Source organism: Uloborus diversus, chromosome 3 (assembly GCF_026930045.1).
Source record: "Uloborus diversus isolate 005 chromosome 3, Udiv.v.3.1, whole genome shotgun sequence".
In the NCBI taxonomy this organism is placed as follows: Eukaryota; Metazoa; Arthropoda; class Arachnida; order Araneae; family Uloboridae; genus Uloborus; species Uloborus diversus.
In genome coordinates, this window is record NC_072733.1 from 161,700,054 (window position 1) to 161,723,948 (window position 23,895).

A 23,895-nucleotide genomic window follows, 5' to 3' on the forward strand; every position below is an offset into this window, starting at 1 on the left:
AAAAGGTCTTTTGGTTCCCCTGTATATTTACAAAAAATACATGATGAATTTCTTGCTATTTGGCTTGCTCACGTTACAGTTCCACATTATGATTACTTGGTAATTTAGTCGTCTATCTTATGATAATTTTGCTCGGGAAAATGTTCTTAAAATTGGACTAGAAAAAGAACAAAATTGAAAAAATCGCTTAAAGGTGCACAAACTAATTCTTTGCCAAATTTCATGAAAATCAGTCGAACGGTCTAGGTGCTATGCGCGTCACAGAGATCCTGACAGAGAGAGAGACATCTGGACAGGGAGACTTTCAGCTTCATTAATATTAAAAAAAAAAAAAAACCAAAAATAAGCAAAAATGGGAAGGAAAAAAAGTTGAGGAATTTTATAAGAAAATTTGGCTATTTGGGGGAAAAAAAAAATTCCAAGAGACAAAAATATCAGAGCAAGTCGATTCATTTTATGAAAATATTAGTGGGAAAATTTTTTTTGAATTTGGGGAATTTTGATAGAAAACATCGCTTTTTGGAGAAAAGTTGGAAGGGAATTGGGGAAATCTGGATTTGACTATCTGGCAACACTGCTTAAACTGTCAAAAGACATACAAAACCTATGATTTTAAATTGTTGTTGTTTTTTTTTAATTTTTTTTTACTATCATCTGGCAAATGATGTGAGGTGAATTTTGTCCAGAACAATAAATATTGTGTACATAGAAGAAAATGATATCCAGAAGCTTCTGGATTTCAGCAATTCTGTATTTCGTGATTTTCCAAATTTTATATGCTTAAGCATTTTGATTGTTACAAAACTAAACTGCCCTCATCTAAAATAATTAAGAACCAATCCGCTGGGAATGGCTTTAAATGCACTGTGTATGCTACATATGCCTGAAAATATATACAAATTCAAATACAAATATGACGACCAGCAACAGGCTCTCGGCCCAGCTGGGCTGGTCTAGTCAATTTATTAGTCCTCAATGAAGATCAATGGCCCTCTTAAAGCTATCCACCCTCTTGCTCATTTCCGCCTCTTCCGGTAAGCGCTGTTCCAAGTGCCCATAACCCTATTAAGGTAGTAGTTTTTCCTGATTTCCAGGTTAGCCTGAGATTTGAATAGCTTATAATAATGACTGTTGATATATGTGCAAATGAAGTAGAATCTTAAATAAAATAAACCAAAATTGAGATAAGATATATAACTTTTAAAAAAACTAATATGTATAGAAGTTTTCATTTTGTTATACTTGTCCGTTTTTAGTCCTTTTTAAGCTATGATCATTTTCCATTCACTGAATGTTTTTATCAATTTCTTAACGATGTTCAATTTCCCGGATTCTGCTAAGTAGGAATTTGCTTTATTGATATTTTATAGCTTCCTAAAATTGTTTTCTTTGATGATTTTCATATTTTGAAAATTGCGGATTATGTTCTTCCGCATACTAGACTAAAATCTCAACATTCTTTTCTTTTTGAGTGCCAAAGACTTGCAGAGGCCTTTGAGGTCTCAAATTCCAGACTTGGCATCTATCGACCATCTTCTTATACTGGCCTTCTGAGATATGCTGAAGCTAGGTTTGATCTGGTACAGCCTGTCAAGAAATCAGATTCTCATCAGACTGAGATGTACTCCATTGCTTTGGCCACAATACACGAGAGGTACCCTGATCAGGATTGGTTTAGGGTTTATACTGACAGATCAGCCACTCCTTCAGCTGGTAGAGCAGGTGCCGGTGCCTACTCCAAACATTTTAGTCTTCAGGAGCCTCTCGACGCTTGGGCGGATAACTTCGATGGAGAAATAAATGCAATTTTTATGGCCATCAGATCTATTGGAGAACCAGCTGAACAAAATATTGTTCTCTTTGTTGATTCTCAGGCTGCGATTCAGACCATTACTGATTACAATCTATATCCTTCAGAACTTGAGCTTGAGTCTAAAAAATCCATTGACTTTCTTTTGCGTTCCGGAAGAGAGGTCGTCTTCCAGTGGATCCCAGGCCATTGTGGCATCTATGGAAATGAACGAGCGGACATCTTGGCTAAAGAGGCTGCGTCCCTGCATCCACCTTCTCGCCCGGTTCCACTTAGAAACGCTAAACGACTTCTCGCAAGCAAAATCCAGCATGCTGCAGTCTCTGCCCTGAGGAACAAAGCTGACGGAAAGCCCTGGGCTTGCCTTCTGGATGATGAACATCGTACGCGCCTTTCTCTCCTTCCCAGAGCCCTGGGAGTTGCCTCTTTCTGAACCATTACTGGACATGACTATCTACAGGCCCATTTGCATAAAATCAACCTGGCAGATTCACCTCTCTGTGTGCTCTGTGAGGGGACTTCTCCAATGACAGGGGAGCATCTTTATAGATGCTCCTCTCTTCATGATATTCATAATTGTGATGATTTCCAGGCCCTAACACCCTTTGAAGCCACTTCATTGTTATACTGGACAGCAAGATGCCTTATGTTTGAAAGAACGATGGTGGGCGTAATTTAAAAAAAAAAAATATTTTGAAAAAAAAAAAAAAATCTTGAACAGTTTTAATAGCAGAAAAAACTGAATAATGCACATATTTTAGTTTTACCTAGTAGTAAGTCTAAGCTAAAGAAATTTCTTCATTCATAGGGTCATTCTTCAAAAAGTAACTTTTCAGTCACACGCCTTTTACAGTAAAAACTTTAATCAACGATTCATTTAACAATGATTTTTCCTTTCATCAAAAATATATCTTTTTAAACCTGTCAACTATTTTTTAATAATAATTTTTATTTTAGTACATTTTTGGTTCACAACATGTGAATTCTCGCCTCTGTGGCATGTCACACACCTTGTGTGACTGTTTATGTTGCTTAATATCTTGTTTAATTAAAAGTATATACTGATTTATTGATTATTCCTTTCACAAGTGTCTCAAATACTTAGTGTTTAAATATATTTTATTTTTTTAATATTGTGTTTTAGTTTGTTTTAGTGGGAAAAAGAAGTCATATCACACAATAAATTCTCACCTCTGTTACCTAAACACAAAATGCCATTCCTCATTAACACCTGGCAGTAATGACATCAAATTTTATTTTCCATGATACAAGGGAGCCCCCTCGTTTATTTTCAGCCATAGTTGAAGTTGTGAGATTTTTGTCGAAAAACAAAAAGATAGATTTTGCTTTAAAAACTTCTGACTTCTCACCGCCGTGAACTTGAATTTCAGGGATGTAAATAAATGTTTAAAAAAAGTGAACATGTTTTCTCATATGCTTAACATGTGCAGAGTGTAGGAACGAAGAAGAAAAAATTTCCCTGAAAAATGTATCTATTAGGCCTATATTAATGGAAAATTCCTCACCCCCGTGACTCTCACCTCCGTGACAGACCTTATCAATGTCATTATTTCTGAGGTGAAAATAAATGATGGAGGGGGAATACATCAATTATAGGCATTCTACTGAAGATATAAATTCCAGTATAACCTTAAAATTTACTAAATGCTATTTTTTAACATACATTTCAAACTACTAATCAAGCCGTACTTTAATTAAGAGAGCTTAATATTATATTCCCATTAATCATTAAAATTACTGGTAGTTTGCAAAATTAACAAAATTACAACTTTGATATTAAATTGTCCTCGATTTTTAAATATTAAAAGTTTTTTTCTTTTCTTGATTTCCATTAACAAGGCATTTTTTATTTTTCTTATTTATGAGTAAAAAAAGTGAAACTTAGCTGGGCCATTGCTTATGGTTACTTCTAGTAGGTAACACTTCATGTAAGAATGAGAAAAAAAGAAAAAAAAAAGGTTTCCAAATTGAAAAATATTTGCATTCAAAAGTTATCTTTTCTGGAGAATGGCCCTAAAGTATGACGATATGTACCTTCAAAATTAATTTAGGTGTATATCTCTGGCATGTAAAACTTATCTTGAATCCTTTAAACTCTTAAACAGGTGTTGTACTTAGGTGGCGATACATGTAGTAGAGATATTAAGTATCTGAACATTTGATACGTTATTGCCTTTCTGAAGCAAATCGTCAATTTGCCTTGTGGTTTTTGGCGACACATCTTGTCCGTATAACATGTATCTCCATGGCTGGCCAACCACAGATTCAGTTATCAGCATTGTGATTCATATTGTAAATAATAGTTTATCATTTGCTCTTGTAAGTTATTTATACCTTCCAAAAGTTATGCAGCAGGTATGTCATGACAGTGGCTGTATTGGCCTGATCATTATAGTTTTTACCTCCTAACTGGAGAGTCTGGACTTTAATACTTGTTTGTCAAATATCCTTTGTGTATTCAGATAGTGACAGTGCAGGTTAAATTTGACGAGCTGAAAATCTTCCAAGTTCCTAGTCAATGTGGTGTGATCAAAAAAGTGAAAGAATTTTTCCAGCAGCAATTGCAGAAGTAACAACCGTATGATGTGATTTGTCCAGTAGTGTGATGAGTTGAGACAGATAATATCAAGTTTGAACATGTTCTGACCTGTCAGTTTGCTGCTATAGTGTTCCTGCTGCTAAAGTAATTCCTTAATCATGTCTGTCACACATCACAGATATTGAACTAATGAACTCAACTAAACTGGTTTACTGATTTTGTACTTGTGATTCGAACTGGTGATGATTCAAACTGGTTTTGAATAAAAGTGGTTGGTCAAAGACTAGCAAAATCATCTGACTGGCTAATTTTTGGTTTATAGAAGTGTCCCTGTCTGTTTTACTCACCAGATTTAGCACCGTGCTACTTCTATCTCTTAAAGCACACCATTCTTGACATTGAGAATGTCACAACAGAGTAGATGAAATAAAGGCCCTTCTGAAAGACTCCTTCTAGAAATGCTTCCATTTACTCAGCGTTGAGATAAGTATATTGCTGGCCAAGGACAGTAATTTGAAGGATATCAAATCAAATTCCATGTAAACTTATTAATTTTGCATAAAAATTATTCACTGTTTTTTTTTGATCACATATACTACAGTATATGGGATCAAATATATATAGATCTGTATATTATTATCTTTAAAGATTTGTATTGAAATAGATTATAGCATGGAGTTCTAGATTATTTTGAAAATTGTTTGTAAAGACTTTTGCTTTTTTTGGACTTAATCTTAATGTTTTTTTTATAGGTCAATCGCCATATTGACGATTTATTTGATGACTTACGTGATGGACATAACTTGATATCACTACTTGAAGTACTTTCTAGTGAATTAATTGTAAGTTTCTCTTTGTTTGAATTGAAAATGTTCAATGTTCTAAACTACAAATTGGTCATAGTATTCTATAACTACAGTCAAACTAGCTTATAACAAGCCCGGATTTAGCAAGGAAATCCAAAATATTTGATTGGTCCAATGTTAAGTCTATAGGAGCATAATTTGCTTTCACGAGCAATCCCACTTAAAGCGAGCAATATTTTTGTATTTCATAAAGTTTCTGTTAAGTTAATCCTCAGAAAAAGTTGTTCTATTTTTTGGAAACATTTCATCAACATTTTGAATTCAACCAAAAGTTAGAGGTAAGACATAAATCATGAGAAAAAGTGATAACACGGCCCGTTTTTTGAAACTTGCGGACTAGAGGAGCATTTAAAAATTATGTATTTGTCTAAAAGTATGTTATCATTTCCGAGATATACTTCTAAAGGTTATGATGACTGTCTTTTTTTTTGTAGTAGAGAAACATTTAAAAATTACTTATTTGCTGACGCCAATATGTTATCGTTTCCGAGGATATTGTAGATCAAATTCAAGCAAATGCAGATGAAAAAAAAAAGGAAAGCGACTACGACAATGGCAAATGTGAAGGAATAGTCTATTGTTTTCGATGTGCAGAAAAACTCGAATTTTTTTTTAAAGTCGGAGATGCAAATGTCGATTTTTTTCGGGTGCACAAGAAAGATACAATCAGACAGTAAGACAGTTTAAAGCAAACGAACCAGAAATAATAATAATATCTAAGTGTGTAGGAATTTATCACAAACTCGTTTTTTTTACGAGCACTCGGTTACAACGACAAATATTGCAGTCCCTTCGTGCTCCATATAAGCGAGTTTGTCTGTATTTTTGTATCCATTTCTTATTTCACTGTCATGTTTATGTTGGAGATATGAAACTAATTTTCATTGCTTTTCATATTAAGGATGTCAATTTGTTCTAAAACTGTTTATATTTGGAATACCGTTACAATAAATGAAGTTAGAGAATTTTAACAATTATGTTCAAATACAAATGTCAATAATTTAATATGAATGAGCAAGATTAGAAGATACTAAAGAGTATTGAAATTAGATTCTTAACCCTTTCCTCGTAATCTTCTTTCACTGTATACTGCCTCTACACTTACAAAATTAAGTTACAAGTTATAGTGACAAATAGTACTCAACATGCGGTTATGTAGTAATATTTGCATTGTAAGTGCTGCCCTGAAGTCAAGCACAAAGATGTGAAGAATATTAAACTGTTGTAAGTAGTAAAGCTCTAAATGATTTTGCTTGTAATTATCTATTGTAATAAATTTTAGCAACCAAGTTATATCCTTTCAGTGGTGTATTCAAGATTTTTACAAAGAGGGCTTGTTCTTCCAAATTTTTTAAAAATAAGTTCTTTTAATTATATATATGATTAGTTGTAATTTTAAGCAACTTCATAGAAGGATTCTATATTTGCTATTCATGTTTTTTCTGAAGTTTGAAAAAGAAAGTGTGACAGGATTCTCACCAGGAAAAAAAGTAAGGTGAGATTTTCCACCTGGACCAAAATTTTAAGTGGGATATTTAAAACTGGAAGGGGGGGGGAGAGGGGGAGTAGGAGTAGTTATTATATTTTTTTTAATAATTAATGTTGCTTGAACATTTTTGGCAAATATTTATTTCAACAAAATCTTTGCAAATCATGTAGCAGAAATTTATTTAATGAGCGTAGCGAGGAAATAGAACGTTTCATTTGTTTACTAAAACATAGGTGCCTCTTATTATTTTAACAGTGTCAACAAATTTTTGTCGATGAAAAAGATAACGTTAAAATCTCTTTTACTATCCAATAAATGCCCCAGCATTATTTTCAAAATCAATTATTTATTAAATGGTGTACTAATGAAGTACTCTCAATTGTTATTAAGAATGTAAAGAAAGAGAGCAAATGGCAAGATGCCATTTTGCTGCTTGGTTGGCAAGTTTTTTCCCTAAAGTGAGAAAAACTGTGAAAAATATCAGCCTGGATTTCTTCCAAGTGGAAGATTTTAAGAACTTAACATCTAAGTTACAATTTTGTATGATAAAGTAAATGTATTTTTGTAGAAATTTTTAAATACATATAGTTAGACCTATAAACATTAATTAAGCATTATAGTTTTGAATAATTAAGCTGTATAATACATTTCAATTCTGCTATCAATTTCAAATTACACAGCACACAATATATTGCAAAGTTTAATGATTAAAAAAAATTAGAAGTTTTAGCTGAAGTAATTACAATAACCATTTCTGCTGTATCTAAATGAAATTTAATCTCTTAGAGCTAATTATAACCAGCTTGCTACAAAAGCTTCATTATAAAAGTAATCAAAGATTGAAATATTTTGGATAAAAACTATTTACTAACTTAATCACATATGCTTCATTATGGTGATACAAACTTAAAATAGAAAATATTCAAACATTTTAGAATAATAATACCTTAAAATTGGTACTCTAATACAATTGACAGAATAAATACATATTAATTTTTAGAATAAAATTTTTTGTACAACATCATTAATATAAATAATTTCATAACAACATGTTTCTATGATAATTATTTGGTATTTCCATAGAAAGAAACTAAAAAACATTTCCTGTGAGTACCTATGAAACTAAGTTTGTACTTTAAAGTACAGTATAACTTTGATTTAATGATGCCTGATTTAAACAATTTTCTCAATTTAATGATGCATTTCATTGGTTTGGATTTGACTGCATTGAATGTCTATGCTCCTCGATTTAATGATATCCTTGATTTAACTATAAATTTTTCCAGTTCCTTGATAATTGCTAAATTGGGGTTGCACTGTAGTATATTTTTCTAAAAATATAATTTTTAATATTAATGATGTTGTCCATCTTCTTTAAATTTGATGCAATTATTCTAAGAATTTATTTATGCTACTAATTCAATGCATTTAAACTTTTGACAACTGGGTCATACTCAAAAAAAGCAGGAATTTTGCTGCTGATTTGTAAAAAAATAAAATTTTTCCTAATATGTTAATTACTTAAGATTAAGTTAGATCTATCCTAAAGTAATAATGCTATTATAGTGGTTCAGATCAAGCGAGCAAATGTTTTAATTTTTTAAATTACTTTCTTAGTGCCTCATCCATGTACAAACTGTGCCGACAGATGTGATGTCCACGAATGTGATAAAAACAAATATTTTCTACATTTAAGAACATGTGCTTTTGATGTTTTGACTTGAAAGTTGAAAAACAAATATTTTACATTTAATATTATCAATTCAATGAATTATTGTATTATCTTCTCTAGTTATTTTAAATCTGTAGGAGCCACAGCTTGGATGAGTTGATCATTTTGTAAATCAAAGACATAAACATTAAAAAAATTCACAGAAATCTCAAAGCAAGCTTCTGTTTCTGACCCACTAAATAAAATGGCTTCTTGAGAGTTGATCCTTCAACCAATACAGTTTGGTACTGCAACCTGGAATAATTTATTGGCACTTTCTTTTCTGTCCACATATGTGACCATTTCTCTGGTTACAAGCATTAAACTTGCAATTAAATAAATATGAAAATTAAGTTTAACTTTAAATTTTTGAGACGTGTACTAAATATGTATTTTATCAAAAATATATCTTAGCTAATTTCTTGTTTGGTGCATGAAACATAAAATGTGGAAACAAAAAAAGATAAGTGGTTACAGTCCACGGATGTGATAAATCACTTTCAGTGGCCAAATTTTAAACAATAAATGAAATATTTTTTTCTCATTTAGCAACTTCAGTATATTTGATAAGTTGTAGTAAAGTGTTTTATTCACTTGAATTATTTTCTTAAACTTTAATCCTTTATAGTAAAAACCAGAAACACAAATTCCTGATTTTTCGGAGAATGACACGACTATTAATGTTTTCTGTTGACCCTTCATCACTCTTCCCAATGAGGAAGAATGAATTTGATGTCTCCAGTTGTAGTGTCAACAACAAAATCAATTGTAATATCTTTTTTATGCGCTAACCATGAAATTACGAAAAGTAAAACGGGATTTTGTATGAGAAGAATGATTTTTTCAAGAAGATGATGTGTTTGTGTGTGAGAAAGAGTGAATGAATGAGTGAAAGAAAGAGATTCAATGGGTAAAAAATTTGGAAAGTGCTTTCATAAAATAATGTCTCTATTCTGAAATCTAATCAACTTTGTAATGGTTGATAATGTACTACATAAAACCTTTTTCTTTAAGTCCTATGTCTTCTTCTATAGATTATCTTTCTTAGTTCAAATAATACTTATCAATGTAAACTCAAAATAAGCTGTGCTTTCCTATTTGAGATTTTGGTGAAAAATATTGAAACTTTCTTGAAATTATTCAAACTCTATACCATATCTAAATATTTTCAAACGTTGGAAGTAAAACTGGTTGATTTTCAAAGCGAAGTTTTAAAAATTTCCATAAACGAGGTACCATACGAGATACTAATTTGAATTTGGGGGAAAAAAAAAAATTATCATATCATTTCCCTTAGTATGAAAGTACTGCTTTTCATAAACATTAACATGAAATTGTACAGATAAGTGTCTTGGAATGCTAGTAGAAAGGAGGGTCTTTTCTTTTTAGAATTTCAAGCTTTCTTTTTAATTTAATGTTCAAAGACCATTCACTTAACCACACAAATGAACTTTCTTGTTTTGAATGGTGAACATTGCATGATTGATAAAAAGATGTAAAAAGAGTAATTCTGCCCTTAGAGCTTAAGCTGTTTTACTCTCTTAAAAATGTAGGACAGTCTACTTCTTAGTATTACTGTATAATGACATTGTAATAAAATTAGAGCTTGAATTTTTCTTTGCATTTTGTTATAGCCCAGAGAAAAAGGGAGGATGCGCTTCCATCAGCTCCAAAATGTACAAATGGCACTAGACTTTTTAAAATCAAGAAATGTAAGTAGTTTTTTTGTTGATAAAATTTTGTAATTTCTACCAGAGGCGTAGCAAGGCATGGGCGAAGAGGGCGACAGCCCACGGCCTCGCATCTGCAGTTCGTTCCAAATTTTTCTCCAGTGGAAGTTTGTTCCGAGAAAACATTTTATTTTTTCAGACCAGAATCAATTGAAAAATATAGATAAAAACACAAATCTTTCTCATCAAAAAAAAAAAAGAAAGAAAAAACAAAGGTGCTGATCAAATTGTCATGTGAAAAGAAAGATTTTAGTTGGGGGGGGGGGAGAAGAAAAAACCAAAGCGGAGGTCGGAAGCTCTAGGGCTGTCTACTCAAACACCTTTGACTGATCCCTCATTTGCATTCGTATTAAGGACATAATTTTACCTCATTTCACATTGTTGATTATCCCTTCTATATTTATAACAGTAAATGTGTAGCCAAACAGTGGCGGTTCTAACGGTAAGGGCAAGCGGCCTCGTGATGCCTCAAAGGCCTGATTAAAGTATCGGGAAGTGATTGACCGAACCTGTTTTCGAAGGCTCCCAGTTGCGAAACTTTATAATTTTAGCTATTGGCCAAAAAAATTTCGGCTATTTGTGGACTCCTAAAATGCAGGCCCCTTGGTCATGACTTAGTAGGTCTATTCAGTAATCAGGGCCTGGATGCAACAGAGCCCTGAAGTTCCACTAGAATCTAAAACATGAATAGGGTAGACCGGGGGATTGCCGCCACCTGGGGAAATGCCACCACACCTGATATTTGAGTCAAGGAAACTGGACAGCCAGCCTGACAGCTCTTGACCTGTAGCAAAGGATGCTACAACCAATGCCCCAAGTCGATGGCAGCCATTGCACGCGTTATTTTCTTATAGTGTCGAACGTTGTTTTGAAGAAGTTTGATCTTATTTTTCCACTTTAAAAAAGCTGAGGTACGTACCTTTAGATGCTGCAGTGGCAGCATTTGCTATGAACAACTTTTGACTAGATATTTTAGCCTACATTTTAATCAACAATGTCAATCACTTACGTTTGTTTTGATGTCTTATTCTACATTTCTTCCATCTTGTCGGATCGGGGTTATGAAGCCACCTCTCCGGGGGTAATGCCGTCATGGTGGCAGCATTACCCACAGAAGCATATTTCCACTGTATAGGTCAAAAACAATTTTTAAAGGAACAAAAATACGCTCTTGTAAACTGTGCTTAGTAAAAAGAGTTGTTAGTCTTAACAGAAGAAACTGGTGTCAATCGCTAGAAAAGTTTTCACCAAGTCTAAAATTGGCTGCAGAAAGGGTACAGGAAAGTTCTGAAAGTAAAGGCCACTCGTCAACTCTAATGGGAGTCCCAATGAAGACAGTTTTGGAAGAAACACTAGCAAAAGAAAGGAAAGGTCATTGAAAAAGAAACAAACCGAAACAAAATCTGCAGCAAAGGTTTTGGGAATGTATATCACAACTGAATCCAAATGAAAAGAAAGAGAAAGCAGTGATTACATGGCGAAAGAAAATGAATGAATCTGTTAAGAAAAGGTGCAAGCAACTTTTTAGTTTGGAAAACTCTTCAGATGAGGAGGACATTAACATCAAAAAGTTTCGTGACAATGACAAAAATGATGACCTTTTTGATCCAATCGATCCAACTTTGTGCAACTTAGTGCTATATTGCTTTGTGTAAAGGAACTGTGATACAGATGCACTCACTGTGGCAAGTGGGTGCATTTAGAGTCTAGCAATGCTGAAACAGCTGTAAACTACATTTGTGATTTTTGAAAATTAAGAAAAAAAGCAGACGAATTTAAAATATTTGTATTAAAAATCTGTTTTTTCACTCGTATAAACTGAAAATATCATTTCTTTTGCTTTTCAATTCCTATATTGTATTGTTAATTGCATAAATAGGCTTTTCAATAAATTTTCCTTCTTAGTCTTTTAGTCATATTGGCTAGTGGTAGGATTACCCCATGTCCGTGGTGGGATTACCCCAGCTGCCTGGGTAATACCGCCACAGTGCAGAGGTTGACAAATTGATATTTTATGACTATTTCTTTTGCTGATTTATTAATGACAAATTTTGCATAATATCTTAAGATGGCGTACAATAATCCAAAATATTGATCCAGCTCATAAATACGATTTTTGATGGTGATAAAAATTGAAGTTCCTTAAGGTGGCGGCATTCCCCCCGTCTAATCTACATTGGTTTTTAGATATTATCAACCGCAACTGCAATTGAACAAAATTTTACTCCGAGTGCTTGATTTTCCAATAGGCTCATGAAGCCAGGTCTAGGAGGCCCCTAGCTGGGCCGGGGGTGGGGAAGGGGCAATTGTTTCACCAGAATTTTGATGGACGATTCCATATGACCCCCAAGTTTGACTAGAATCCAAAGCACGAATACATTGGTTTTGGATATTACCAAGCATACCTAAGCGAACGTTTTTTTTTACACCCAGGGCTGATTTACCAATAGGCTATGATGGGCCAGAGGGACCAAGTTTCTTACCAGATATTTTGAAGAACAATGACGTAGGGTCCCGAAGTTAAGCGAATGAAATTTTTACACGCAGAGCTTGATTTACCAATAGGCCCTTGAAGCTCGGCCAGGGCCCCCCTATCCTGGTTGGAGAGAGGGGGAGACAATTATTTTGAAGGACAATAAGTTCAACTAGAATCTAAAGCATGAATACATTGGTCTTAGGTAGTCTTCTTGTAATCTTAGATATTACCACCTGTAAGTAAGCAAACCAAATTTTTGCACCTAGCTCTTGATTTACTAATTGTAGCCCATGCAGTCTGGCCGAGGGGCCCCCACCTGGGCCAGGGAGGACAATTTTTTCACCAATATTTTGAAAGACAAAGTTCAACTAGAACCTAAAACAAGAATATTTCGGTGTTAGACATTATCAACTGTAACTAGGGCCGTATCCAGCGCCCCCCACCCCGGAATGTTTTGCGATGTAAACCAGAATAACTTTTTTTTAAAAAACATTTCTATTGGCAGAAAAAGAAAAATAGTAAAGGTATTTTTTTATTCTTACTTTTGTAAATATTAAATGGCTGAAAATTTAAAGACACTCAGAAGGCAATTCGATTCTCATTAGCTGCAAAACATATTTGCAAATGAGACATTTATAATGTGTACTTCCTTCTCTTTCCTAATTCAATTAAGAAGGTATTTTGCTTAGTCTTCATTAAGCACCTGTACTCCTCGAGGGTTTTTTACAGCTTAATATGGCTCAAATATGCCAAATGATCAAAAAATGGAAATGTTCGCACATCCATTCGATAAGAATACAAACTTTCTTCATGATGTGCTTTTTGCCCCAGGGTTTCTTTGCCTCCGACACAAGACAAAATTTGTAGAAATGGTCCTCCACACTGCTTGACACCTGGCTCCACATTAGTGCGGTTATTGTCATACAGGGGTTGTAATGACAGACACTTCAGCCAGTGATTGTGTGTTAAACGATTCGTGCCCCAGACTTTTTTAAGGGGAAAATGGGTGTCCATCAGGAAACATTTTGTTATAGTGCACAGGAAATTGCAATTTGTTTTTAGTTCCGTTCAGGAGGTCATTGTGGTTTGCGGTAGCTTAAAAAGGGATAGTTTGCATTTTCTGCATCTGGACCACGCAGTCATCATCTAATGCTTTTTATGCAAGTTAGTGCAAAACATGTAATGTATTTGTAATCAACTATATTTTTGGCTTTTTAAAAACTTTTAAGTCTATTGTCGTTACATTGCCTGACTGATTATCCCAGTTTTTGTACTATGAATACTGGAAAATATGCTTAGCTAAATGTTTGTTTTTCTTTTGCATTTTTACGTTTTTAACAGAGAAATAAATGAGGAAATTTAGTGAATTTTTTGTTTCTGAAGGTAAACTTCAAGGAAATATTTATTGGAGTACTAATTATAATAAAATAACAACGAAAAAGAATTATGAAAAATTATAGTGGAACAAAGTAGTTAAGTTTTCTAAATTCCTGACATGGAGACCTCAAGGCTTGAGAGATAGACTTCAAAAATAAACTTTGTAGGATCCCACACAAAAGGGGGGTGGGGGAGCACTGATAGATAGGCAAAGTCTAAGAACACATTAGGCACAAAGTTGATGTTTTAGATTTCAACATTAGGCTGTAGATTTCAACTAATATTCCAGCCGTTCAAAATATTTAAGAATGAAGCACAATGGGGTTGTTTTCATCAGTCAAATGTACTACTTTTAGTCACTGAAGTTGATAGAATGAGCAAAAAAAAAAAAAATGGAGCGAGGAAAATCTTTTATTTTCAAAATGTTAAACTTTTATTTAATTTTTTAAATATCTGATTTTTCAAATAAGGCATGGTCTTTATGACATCACAAGTGATGAACTTTGGCGTGCACTCCACAGCCACGCTGAAGGCTTATGCTTGTTATCTACCTCATTTCCAGGTTATGATAATTCAGAAGCAAATTAAATATTGGGCTCCACGCTTGCTATCAACAATATCGTTGCCAGTACATGTGAGTAAAGAAACATATTAAATATTGTGCTCTGCGCTAATGGCATCAGTGAATGGCATTTCCTCGCTTGTGATGTCATGTGCAGAAGCGTAAAAAAGGGAATTAAATCTGTGTGTGTGTGTGCATTGATTAAAATATTTAAAAAAATATATTAAACTTGGTCAGATTATTTAAAAAATGGTCAAATCCTATGTTTTAAAGCATGCTCTTTCAGAAAAATCTACTTTTAAAATTTTGGAAACTACCCATCAAAAGCAAGTCTTCAAAAAAAAAAAAAAAAACCACACAAATTCATTTGTTGTTATTTGAAATATTGTTTTCGTTTATTCTCCATGGAATATATTTTTAAAAAATAACTAATTTACCATTCATTATTTCATTAAGATGTTTGCACAATGATAAAATAAGGATGCAATTTGCTTAATTTGAGTAGGTTAACTCTTTAAGACCGAACCAGGGGGAAACTTTGCCACAGTTAAGTCCTGACTTTTTCGCCTAAGCTATTTTAGAAATGGAACCGTCCACGCTGAACACCCCTCGACCGTTCCTCTTCCGTTCTTCTGTTTGCTAATTGCAATAGGCGTGGTTAGCTGTCACCTTAATCACTCACGCTTCGGGCGCGCGGGCTTCTTCACTTTTGCTCTAATGGTATCTTTGATGGCATTCAAACTTATGTCGAGATGCATAACAGTCATCTTGGTTTTTTTTTTTTTGTTTTTTTTTTAAGAGTAGGTAAATAAAGAAAAAAAATATATTAATCATAAATAAGAACATTACAGTTCAAGCACAAGCTTAAGATTTATTATGCAATAATTTAAATTTTCCAATTTCAATCAATTAAATTTGCACAAACTGATGAGAATTATTACTGAAAGAATGTTTTTGAAAATATTTTCAAATATTTGGAAGAAATCCCCTATCTCCTCTTTTCCATTTCTGAGTATACTACGAACAAGTAATAAAAGCTATCCCAGTCAGGAGAAAAAAAAAAGGAAAGTTAAAAGAAAATAATAGAAAGATAATTTTTCAAGAGTAATAATGAAAAAAAAAAATCTTTTTCTCAAAAAACGGGGGTTAAGAGAATGGTTAGTTGGGAAGCCACGAAATCTTATTTATTTCCTCCATTTTTTTTTCTTTTTTAAAATAAAACTAGCCTATGTAATTTGATTTTGACATTACTTATTAAATGACAGATAAAAATGGAGTTTGGCGTCAAAATTTGGGATGAATAACCACCGTAGACTAACTCTTCCAGGGCCGGATTTAGGAGAGGGCAGGCGGGCTACTGCCCCGGCGCCTCCACAATAAAATTTTTACAAAAGATCCTAGCTTTCACGGGTCGAAAATATCGGATATATACATATCAATATATTCGGATATACAGTAGAAGATCATTATAACGCACACCTTGGGACCAGAGCTTTTGCGGTATACGGGTTTTTGCATTATATAGATCATTTCACAAATTTTGAAACTAATGTTCAGAATATGTCTCTATATTAGCACTTCAGAATGAGTTTTATCTGCAATGAGTATTAAAGCACCAACATTACAATTAGTTATTCACAAATAAATATGTTTCACAATCAAAAGAAAGTGCACTTCTGCTAGCTTCTTGGTTTGCATAACAGCTGCATTTGCAAGAGTCATCTGGTATTTTCTGTTCACTGTAAGGGGGGGGGGGTACTAATTTCCATTTAAAAGCTTTGGATTAAGATGGAAAGATGAAAAACTGTTTCAAAATAACAATTTTTATGTTTGCATAACAAAACAGAGGTATTTTTTAAACTTCAAAACCTATTGTTTACTTCTGGAAAGTTGTACGGTTTATAGAGAATTGCGTTATATAGGTCGGTGTTATAATGGTCTTCTATTGTATATCAAAGTATCGGATATTTTCGACAATATGATGATCTTTTCGAACACTGATTAGGGGCCTCCACTCCTTCGTTTGCCCCGGGGCCTCCACACTTCCAAATCCGGCCCTGAACTCTTCCAATTATAATCTTCATTCCAATGAAATAACATAAGAAAAATTCAGTTTTTTTTTGGAGTTTTTTTGGTTTTATTCCCGCAAAATAAATTAATCCGTAAAATCAATCCAAGTAGAAATAATTTTTCAGTCGATTGTTAATTTTTAACTCTGAAAAGTGAGAGGGCAAGGCCCCTTTACTTTTAAAAGTAAGGTAAAATTGCCCCCCCCCTCAACCCACAAACACACAAGTTGCCATGGTTATCGTATCTAACTAGCTAATCGAATATGATAAAGATGAAAACATACAACTTTTTAACATAGAAATGCAAGATAGATAAATCTGTAAGGAACGAAAGTTTTCTTGTTTTGATGCAACTCTGAAATCGCTTAATTATTAATGACAACAATTTCATATTGGGGGAAGGAGGTGACATTTGTTTTCTCTTAAAAAATCAATTAATTCTGAATTAGTGCTAAAAGTGTAAATGCAACAGTTGTAGAAGCACAGATTTAGATTTTCTTTATATTTATCAGTAAGTAAAATGCTGTATGACATGATTTAAAAAAAATATTCCCTACAATTTATTCTGATGATGTTTTCCTGAATAATGCCATTTATACAGAAGTAAATATGCACTTTAATTTGTTTGAAGAATTGAACAATTAATTTATATTTTCAAGGAAACAAAGTTGTGGGATGTGCTACTGAAAGCAAGAGATAATGTCTTTATAAATTAATTAAATGAATTTAGGAAAGAATTAAATCTGATTTTTTGGTGTTTGTTACACTACAATCATTAAAGGAATTTTACAATGTGACTTAGCGCCATTAGAAATTTCTGTTTATCCCACTTCAGAGACAACTGTTTTTGAAGATTTAAGCAGATTGTCATTTTTTACCTTTTTTTTGTAAATCATGGTTCTGAATTTACATGTTGACAAACTGACTGAATTTCCCAAATTAATGAATAACATGTTGTTCAGAAGAAAATTAGAAAATGCTATTTTGTGATTAAATTTTTATAAGTGCAAATATATATTATATTGCTGGCAAGTATCACTTTACTCAAAATTTTGAACTCTAAAGGTAAAGTGGATAATATGGTAGTTTATAAATTGTATAATATCGTAAAAAAATTCTTTTCTTTCGACCATTCTGAGAGAACTAGTATCTAAGGCATTTTCTTTAGTCACCCGTGCGACCTGAATACTGGAGTTGGTTGACCCATGCATACATTTTTACATATTATGTGTGTTTTAAGTCCCGTTGGAATTATGACCTCCTATCTCACTTTTTGTGGGGCGCTACTGTTTTGGGTAACAGTTGTGTGGTGGGGTGCAGTATATTTTCACAAGCAAGTTAAAGCTCTGGGCAGATTTGTTTTGTTTAGATGCCTTCCAAGTTCTGATTTACTGAGTACTACTTTTAAGTTTCTAAAACTGGAAAGAAATAATTACATTTGGGTTGAAAATAAAAATAATGAAAATAGAAAAGGTTAATAGATGGCGAAATATTGCAAGTAGTAATTGCACACCCGTGTTTCGAGGTTCCTTGTAACCCTGAAGCATGTATATGCAGTTATTTGCAAAGTTTGTGCTTTAATGTTGTACGAATTATCATAAAAATTATACAAAATATTAATTTATAAATCCTAGAATAGAATTTATTTTAAAAAAGTGGTACAAAAAAGTGAGGATTAGAAGTGGAGGAAATTGAAACGAAATCGTACAACGCATTCATCTTATCTCATTTTTTAAGGAAGCCAAGCGACATCAAGTCATTAGCAGCTCCCTATTCATGCAGTTGTCGCTATCACTTGCTAAATAGCTATCGGCTAGAAGAAAGGGTCTTCTTCGGGGAGGTCTCGCAGTAGGGCGTCTTCTTCTACCCACCACCCCTGAATTCGCAGAACTCGGCCGGATACGGGTGGTCTCGGATCTAAGCTACAAAGCCGTATACGGGCGGCTTCGGTCTTAAGGAGTTAAACTTTAAATATCCTATTTTTTCTGATCTTTGATCACGAGGTTCCTGCAATAATACAGTAAACTCAAAGGGTTCCTCGAAGTGTAAAAGGTTGAATACCTCGGTCTAACAGATGAAATAGTGTTCGTGTTGGCCTAATAATCAAGCAAAAAGTCAAACCCAATTAAAGTTTTAATATTAACTTCAAACTTTTTTGTCACAGGAAATTGATGGAAATCTGAAATCCCGGAACGTTGCCCGAATTAAATCTGTGAAGTTTCAGAATTTTCTTACAGTGTACGTTTCGGAAGCCCCCTTCCCCAGCCAAAGCAATTAAAAAGCGTCTCAAATCTCATTTCCAGGGCTTCAATTTCACAAAATTGTCAGGTGAGAATTACCAAACACCTCGCCTTCTAAAAACATCAAAAATTGTTCAAGACTTCTTTTTTGGAACTACAATTTTGAAAAATTGCCAAGCCCCTAACGTAACCAAATATGGTCTACGGTCACATTAATTTCAGAAAACGACAGTCAGTTGAGGCGCTTAGCACGCAGTCCTCTTTAAATAGAGTGAGCTGAATCTCATTGATATACGTCAACAAATATCGCCTATAATCGCGTTCTAAAAGCTCAGTTGCTAAAAATTTCCTCAGAAAGCCACCTGAAACTCCTCCTCATAACGTCACCAGAGACTAAAACTGCGGTTTTTAGGCTACAATTTCAAAAATTTCACAAGGGGAGGATCCCCGGACATCATGTGAGCTGGGGAAAATTTAAAGTGTACTCTCAAACAAAATTTTCTTGGTTACGCCACTGATGGGTATGCCCCCCCCCCCAAAAGCATATCCTGATTTATTTATTATTATTATTTTTAAATGATGACTTATTTATTAAGGCCACTGCTAAGAATGTTATTGTGGTATATGCTTTGATGTTGCTCCCCCCCCCCCCTTGTTTGTCTAATATAAGTTATAGCCTTAATAAATATATGGTTTTATTTTGTAACTTTTTTATTAATTCACAAGATTTATTGGCTCGTATTTTTGAATTCTTTAAACATGGGGAGGGGTTGGGATTTTGCATTTTAGCCCGATTCTGCGAAACTGCTAGAGCCGGCATTGCACAGAATAGAAGAATAATTTGATCAAGAATTTATCTCAAAATCGGGGGTGGGGTCAGGGGGGGCGCTCACAAAATTTATTCGTCCACTCTTAGTGTTGCTGTTGCTACGCCACTGATTTCTACTTTTAGTTAATGCTTGTAATTCGTATTATTCTGACTGTGATATGACTTTATGCAGCTGTCATTTTAAAATTTGTTATATCTCTGTTTAAACTTTTCACAAAGTTTAAATTATTTATTGGATTGTTGATAAATGAATAAGGTGCAAAGTATAATAGTGTGTCCCTAAGTACTAGCATATTTCACATCATATATATTATTTTTCAAAGATATTTTTTGATGAAACTTCATAAGTAAAGTATCATTTTGAAGTTTTTTTTTTTTCTTTTTCAACACTTTTGGAGACAAAAAGACAATTCACATTTTGGCTGTTTAGTAAAAAAAAAAAGGTTTATTTTATTTTTTATGACAAGGTTGCTTTAATGTATACCATCCCAAAATGGAGGATCATTGACTCCGATGGTTAGAGCGTCATATTAATAGTGCAAAAATCATGAGCTTGAATCCTCAAGGCCATTTTTTTTTTCAATGACTTAATATCTTCTGCAGAATTCTAATTCAAATTTCCTTGAGTTTATAATCCGAACACATTACAGGATTCTGAACTACAGTTATTTTATTTTTAAAATTACAAATCAAAACCTTAATTTTAACAGGGCAAAGCGCAGTAACATTCAAAAAATATTTTATCAAAATAGACACATCAATTTGAATTTGTTTGGCTATACTTTATTGTACATTGCTTTAGTGAATAGCATCCCAAGGTGGAGATCCATAAGCTCAGCTGGTAAGAGCATTGTGCTAATAACAAGAAGGAAGGCCATGGGATCACTCCCTCCCCCCTTCCTTCTGTCCTCCTATGAGCCAAAAAATATGTATTTTTTAACACTTAATTGCAGTAACGTGTACTATTTCTCAAGGATTCTTCGTGAGCATGCCACACAAATAAGACATCATTATAAAGATTTTTTCATGGCTAATAAGGGAAAAATAACCAAGCAAGTCCCATCTTGGCTGTTATTCAAAAATTGCACCAAAAGCTATTTTATAACTTCTGATGTTGAGAGCAAATGTTTCCCATGGGTCAGCTAGTAATAAAGTAATATCGTATTACTCTGCTTCAGTCGGCATGCCACAAAATTCGCCGTTCACCAGTTTTCCAATAACCTTCGCCCAGTCCCTTCTGGCATGCTGAAAAAGTGAAGTGTGAAAAATGTGTATAAAATTAAATATAATAAGTATATACTAACATAAAAAATAACGTGAGTTCTATAGGTTATCTTACAAAAATTAATAAGTGGTTTAACTTTGTTAAAATATTAGTTGATAGTACTTTTTGGTATCGTTCAAAAAAGGAAAATTTAATTTGTAATGAATGATTTTATAAAATTGTAATTAAAATGAAGCAAACATTTCTAGCCTGTAATTAAATATTTTTGAAGTACATGAAAAATTAATTTTAGCTATTCAATGCATTAAAAAAAAAAAAAAAAAAAAACTCTCTAAACTCTCCGAAAGGAATATGAAATATTAAAAATATATATATATGTAAATGAATCATAGAGTGATTGCTTTGAATCAATCCTTTTGTTGGCATATAACTAAATCTACAACAAATGACCTACAATAATAATAATAATAAAAAAAAAACATATTATTTTTATTTTGCTTTTTTTTCCCAATTTGTTGGTTGACTAAACTAATTTTTCAATCTTAAAAAAAGTTCTTTTAAAAACTGATCCCTTGATTCACTGACTTCACTTTTTGTGTCACTGAAACAACTCATTTACAGCCATTATCAGCATCATGAGTGTTATTCCTCTCAAGTGCCTTTAATATGTTATGTTGAATAAGCTATTTGCTACTTTTCCTTGATTAGAGATCATACCACACAAAAGGTTTCACTATTAATTCATTTCGAAAATTTTCCCAGGGTTTACCCATTGTGTGATTGCAGAATATAATTGTAGATAGAGGAATGCTGGATTTAATAAATTCATTCTTTGTTTACTGACGATTCAGCTATCTTATCTCTTTTTCCCCTTTCATAGTTTGCTTTGTGATTGGAACTGAGCAGTGAAATTTCCTGTTTTTTCTTTTGCAAAATGAACCTCAAATTATCTGGCACGCTTGAAAATTAGAATTTCCTGGCATGTATCTCAACCTCACTTTTTTCTGGCATGTTTACTCGTGCAGGGTAATATGGAAGATCAGAGATTAGACTCAGTGTACTATTATATTCCAAAACAAATTGTTTGCATGAGTTTTGTCCATGTTAGCATTGAGAAACTGTAAAAGGTATCCTATCTCTGTTGTATGTATGCTATTCTTTGGAAGTAAGATTACTGTATGTATTAAAAAAAATCGATTGATTAGGTTCATACCTTTATCACTTATGAAAGCAATTATATATTTGGTCCAATGATTTTATACTATGAGAAAAAGTGTTAATACTTTTGGTATGAAACTATAAGGTTTTCTTTTGGTTGCTTACATGTCTTTAGATTTGTAATTGAAAAGTAAATTACTTCAGACATATTCATTTATGTATTCGAATTTTACTCGTGTTTTATAATACATATTGAAATGCCTTGTAGAAGTGCATTATTACCCATAGAAATTGATTATCTGTATTATATCGTATTCCTATACCTTAAACTCATCATGCTACTATTTAGAAATACTTTTCCCAGCTTTAAATCAATATAATATCTAAATACACAACTCTACTCATATTGTTTTGTTGAACATAGTTATTGAAATTTTCCAAGTTCAAATAACTGAAAATTTGTTCAATTTAATCCCACTAAAGAGTGATTTCAGAGACTGAAACGGGAATTCTTTTGGGAGGTAGTGGACATTTATTCAATTATTAGTGAGCATTGATCGATTAATATAAATAAAAAATACCATCAAATTTAAACTTTACCTCCTTCCCCCAAATAGCATTAAATTTGGCATGAAACATAGGATTTATGGAGAAGGAATTCAAGAAAAATATGAAAATTTCAAGGATTATAGTCTCCTGCAACATTCAGCATAAGTCATCTCACTGCAGGAAAACTACTGCTTGAAATATGTCTGAGCACTGCCGAAGAAGCAGTGGCGCAGCCACGGGAGGGGTTTTGGGGTTAAAACCCCTCCCAGAACACAAGCACAGTCATTTCCTCCGTTAAAATCAAGGGAAAAAAGCAGAGTATAATTGTACTTTTCCAAGCGGAGTAGATTTCAACAAAATATCTTGTTGCTTTCAATGATCAGGAAGCAGTCAAAAATTACTTTTCAATTCTTAAATATAAAAGTTATATTTCATGATGAGCACCCCATGTCCCCCGTGGTATAAGATAGCTAAAATGGTGTCGATGAGGCTCTACAGGGTATCATTTTCCATCAGCACTTCCATCACTGCACAAATCCTTTTTTGGGACATCTATTAGAGAGAGGAAGCCTACCGCACCGGCATTTTTTGAGGCTCTTAACCAATTCTCATCGAAAGATCAAAGCCGTTATTAGCTAGCATTTGACATTCATAAAGACGTGAATGTATTTGAGGAAGAGGTTTTTTAAATGATCTCGCGAAAAACACACAAAAAATTAAGATAAGATCAAAGTAAAACTAATAATATATATTCTATGCTTTTTCTCACTTGCTTTGTTTCATGGTGATATCAGTACGAATTATTAATTATTTTTAAGCAAGTACTTTGGGTGAATAATTACAAATCAGTAGACAATCTTTGATATAGAATAATTAAGCATTGTAAATGAATGGGAGAGAAAGCAATAATTTTCGATTTTGAAAACCCCTCCCAGAAAAATTTTCTGGCTGCGCCACTGCGAAGAAGAACAAAAGTACCATGAAATTCAATTCAGGAAACACAAGTGAGAATTGACTGTGAAGTAGACTCTCATATTCAACCTCAAGTTTGGAGCTTAATAATGTCTTCCATCTCTGCAATGAATGGAGCATGTTGTCAACGGGCGCTAGGTTGAGAAGCAGGTGATGAAAACATGTAGTTTATTCTCTCAGATGCTGAATAGAAAATTTAACTTTTGTGGTACAATGGCTAGAACTAATTAAATTTTCCATGAGTAATACAACTTTTAATCATCAAAAATAAG

General features: G+C 33.2%; 1 protein-coding gene across 1 annotated transcript in view; it reads left to right on the forward strand.

The window, feature by feature from the left end:
• The window catches only part of LOC129219020 (microtubule-actin cross-linking factor 1-like), a 121,596-nt gene extending 110,377 nt beyond the window's left edge, over positions 1-11,219 (forward strand). Inside the window, exons 3-4 of the mRNA XM_054853340.1 lie at positions 5,123-5,212; positions 10,071-11,219. Of these exons, the coding sequence (XP_054709315.1) occupies positions 5,123-5,212; positions 10,071-10,181 (201 nt within the window). The 3' untranslated portion in view covers positions 10,182-11,219. The remainder of the gene's footprint in view (positions 1-5,122; positions 5,213-10,070) is intronic.
• Positions 11,220-23,895: the final 12,676 nt, after the last annotated feature.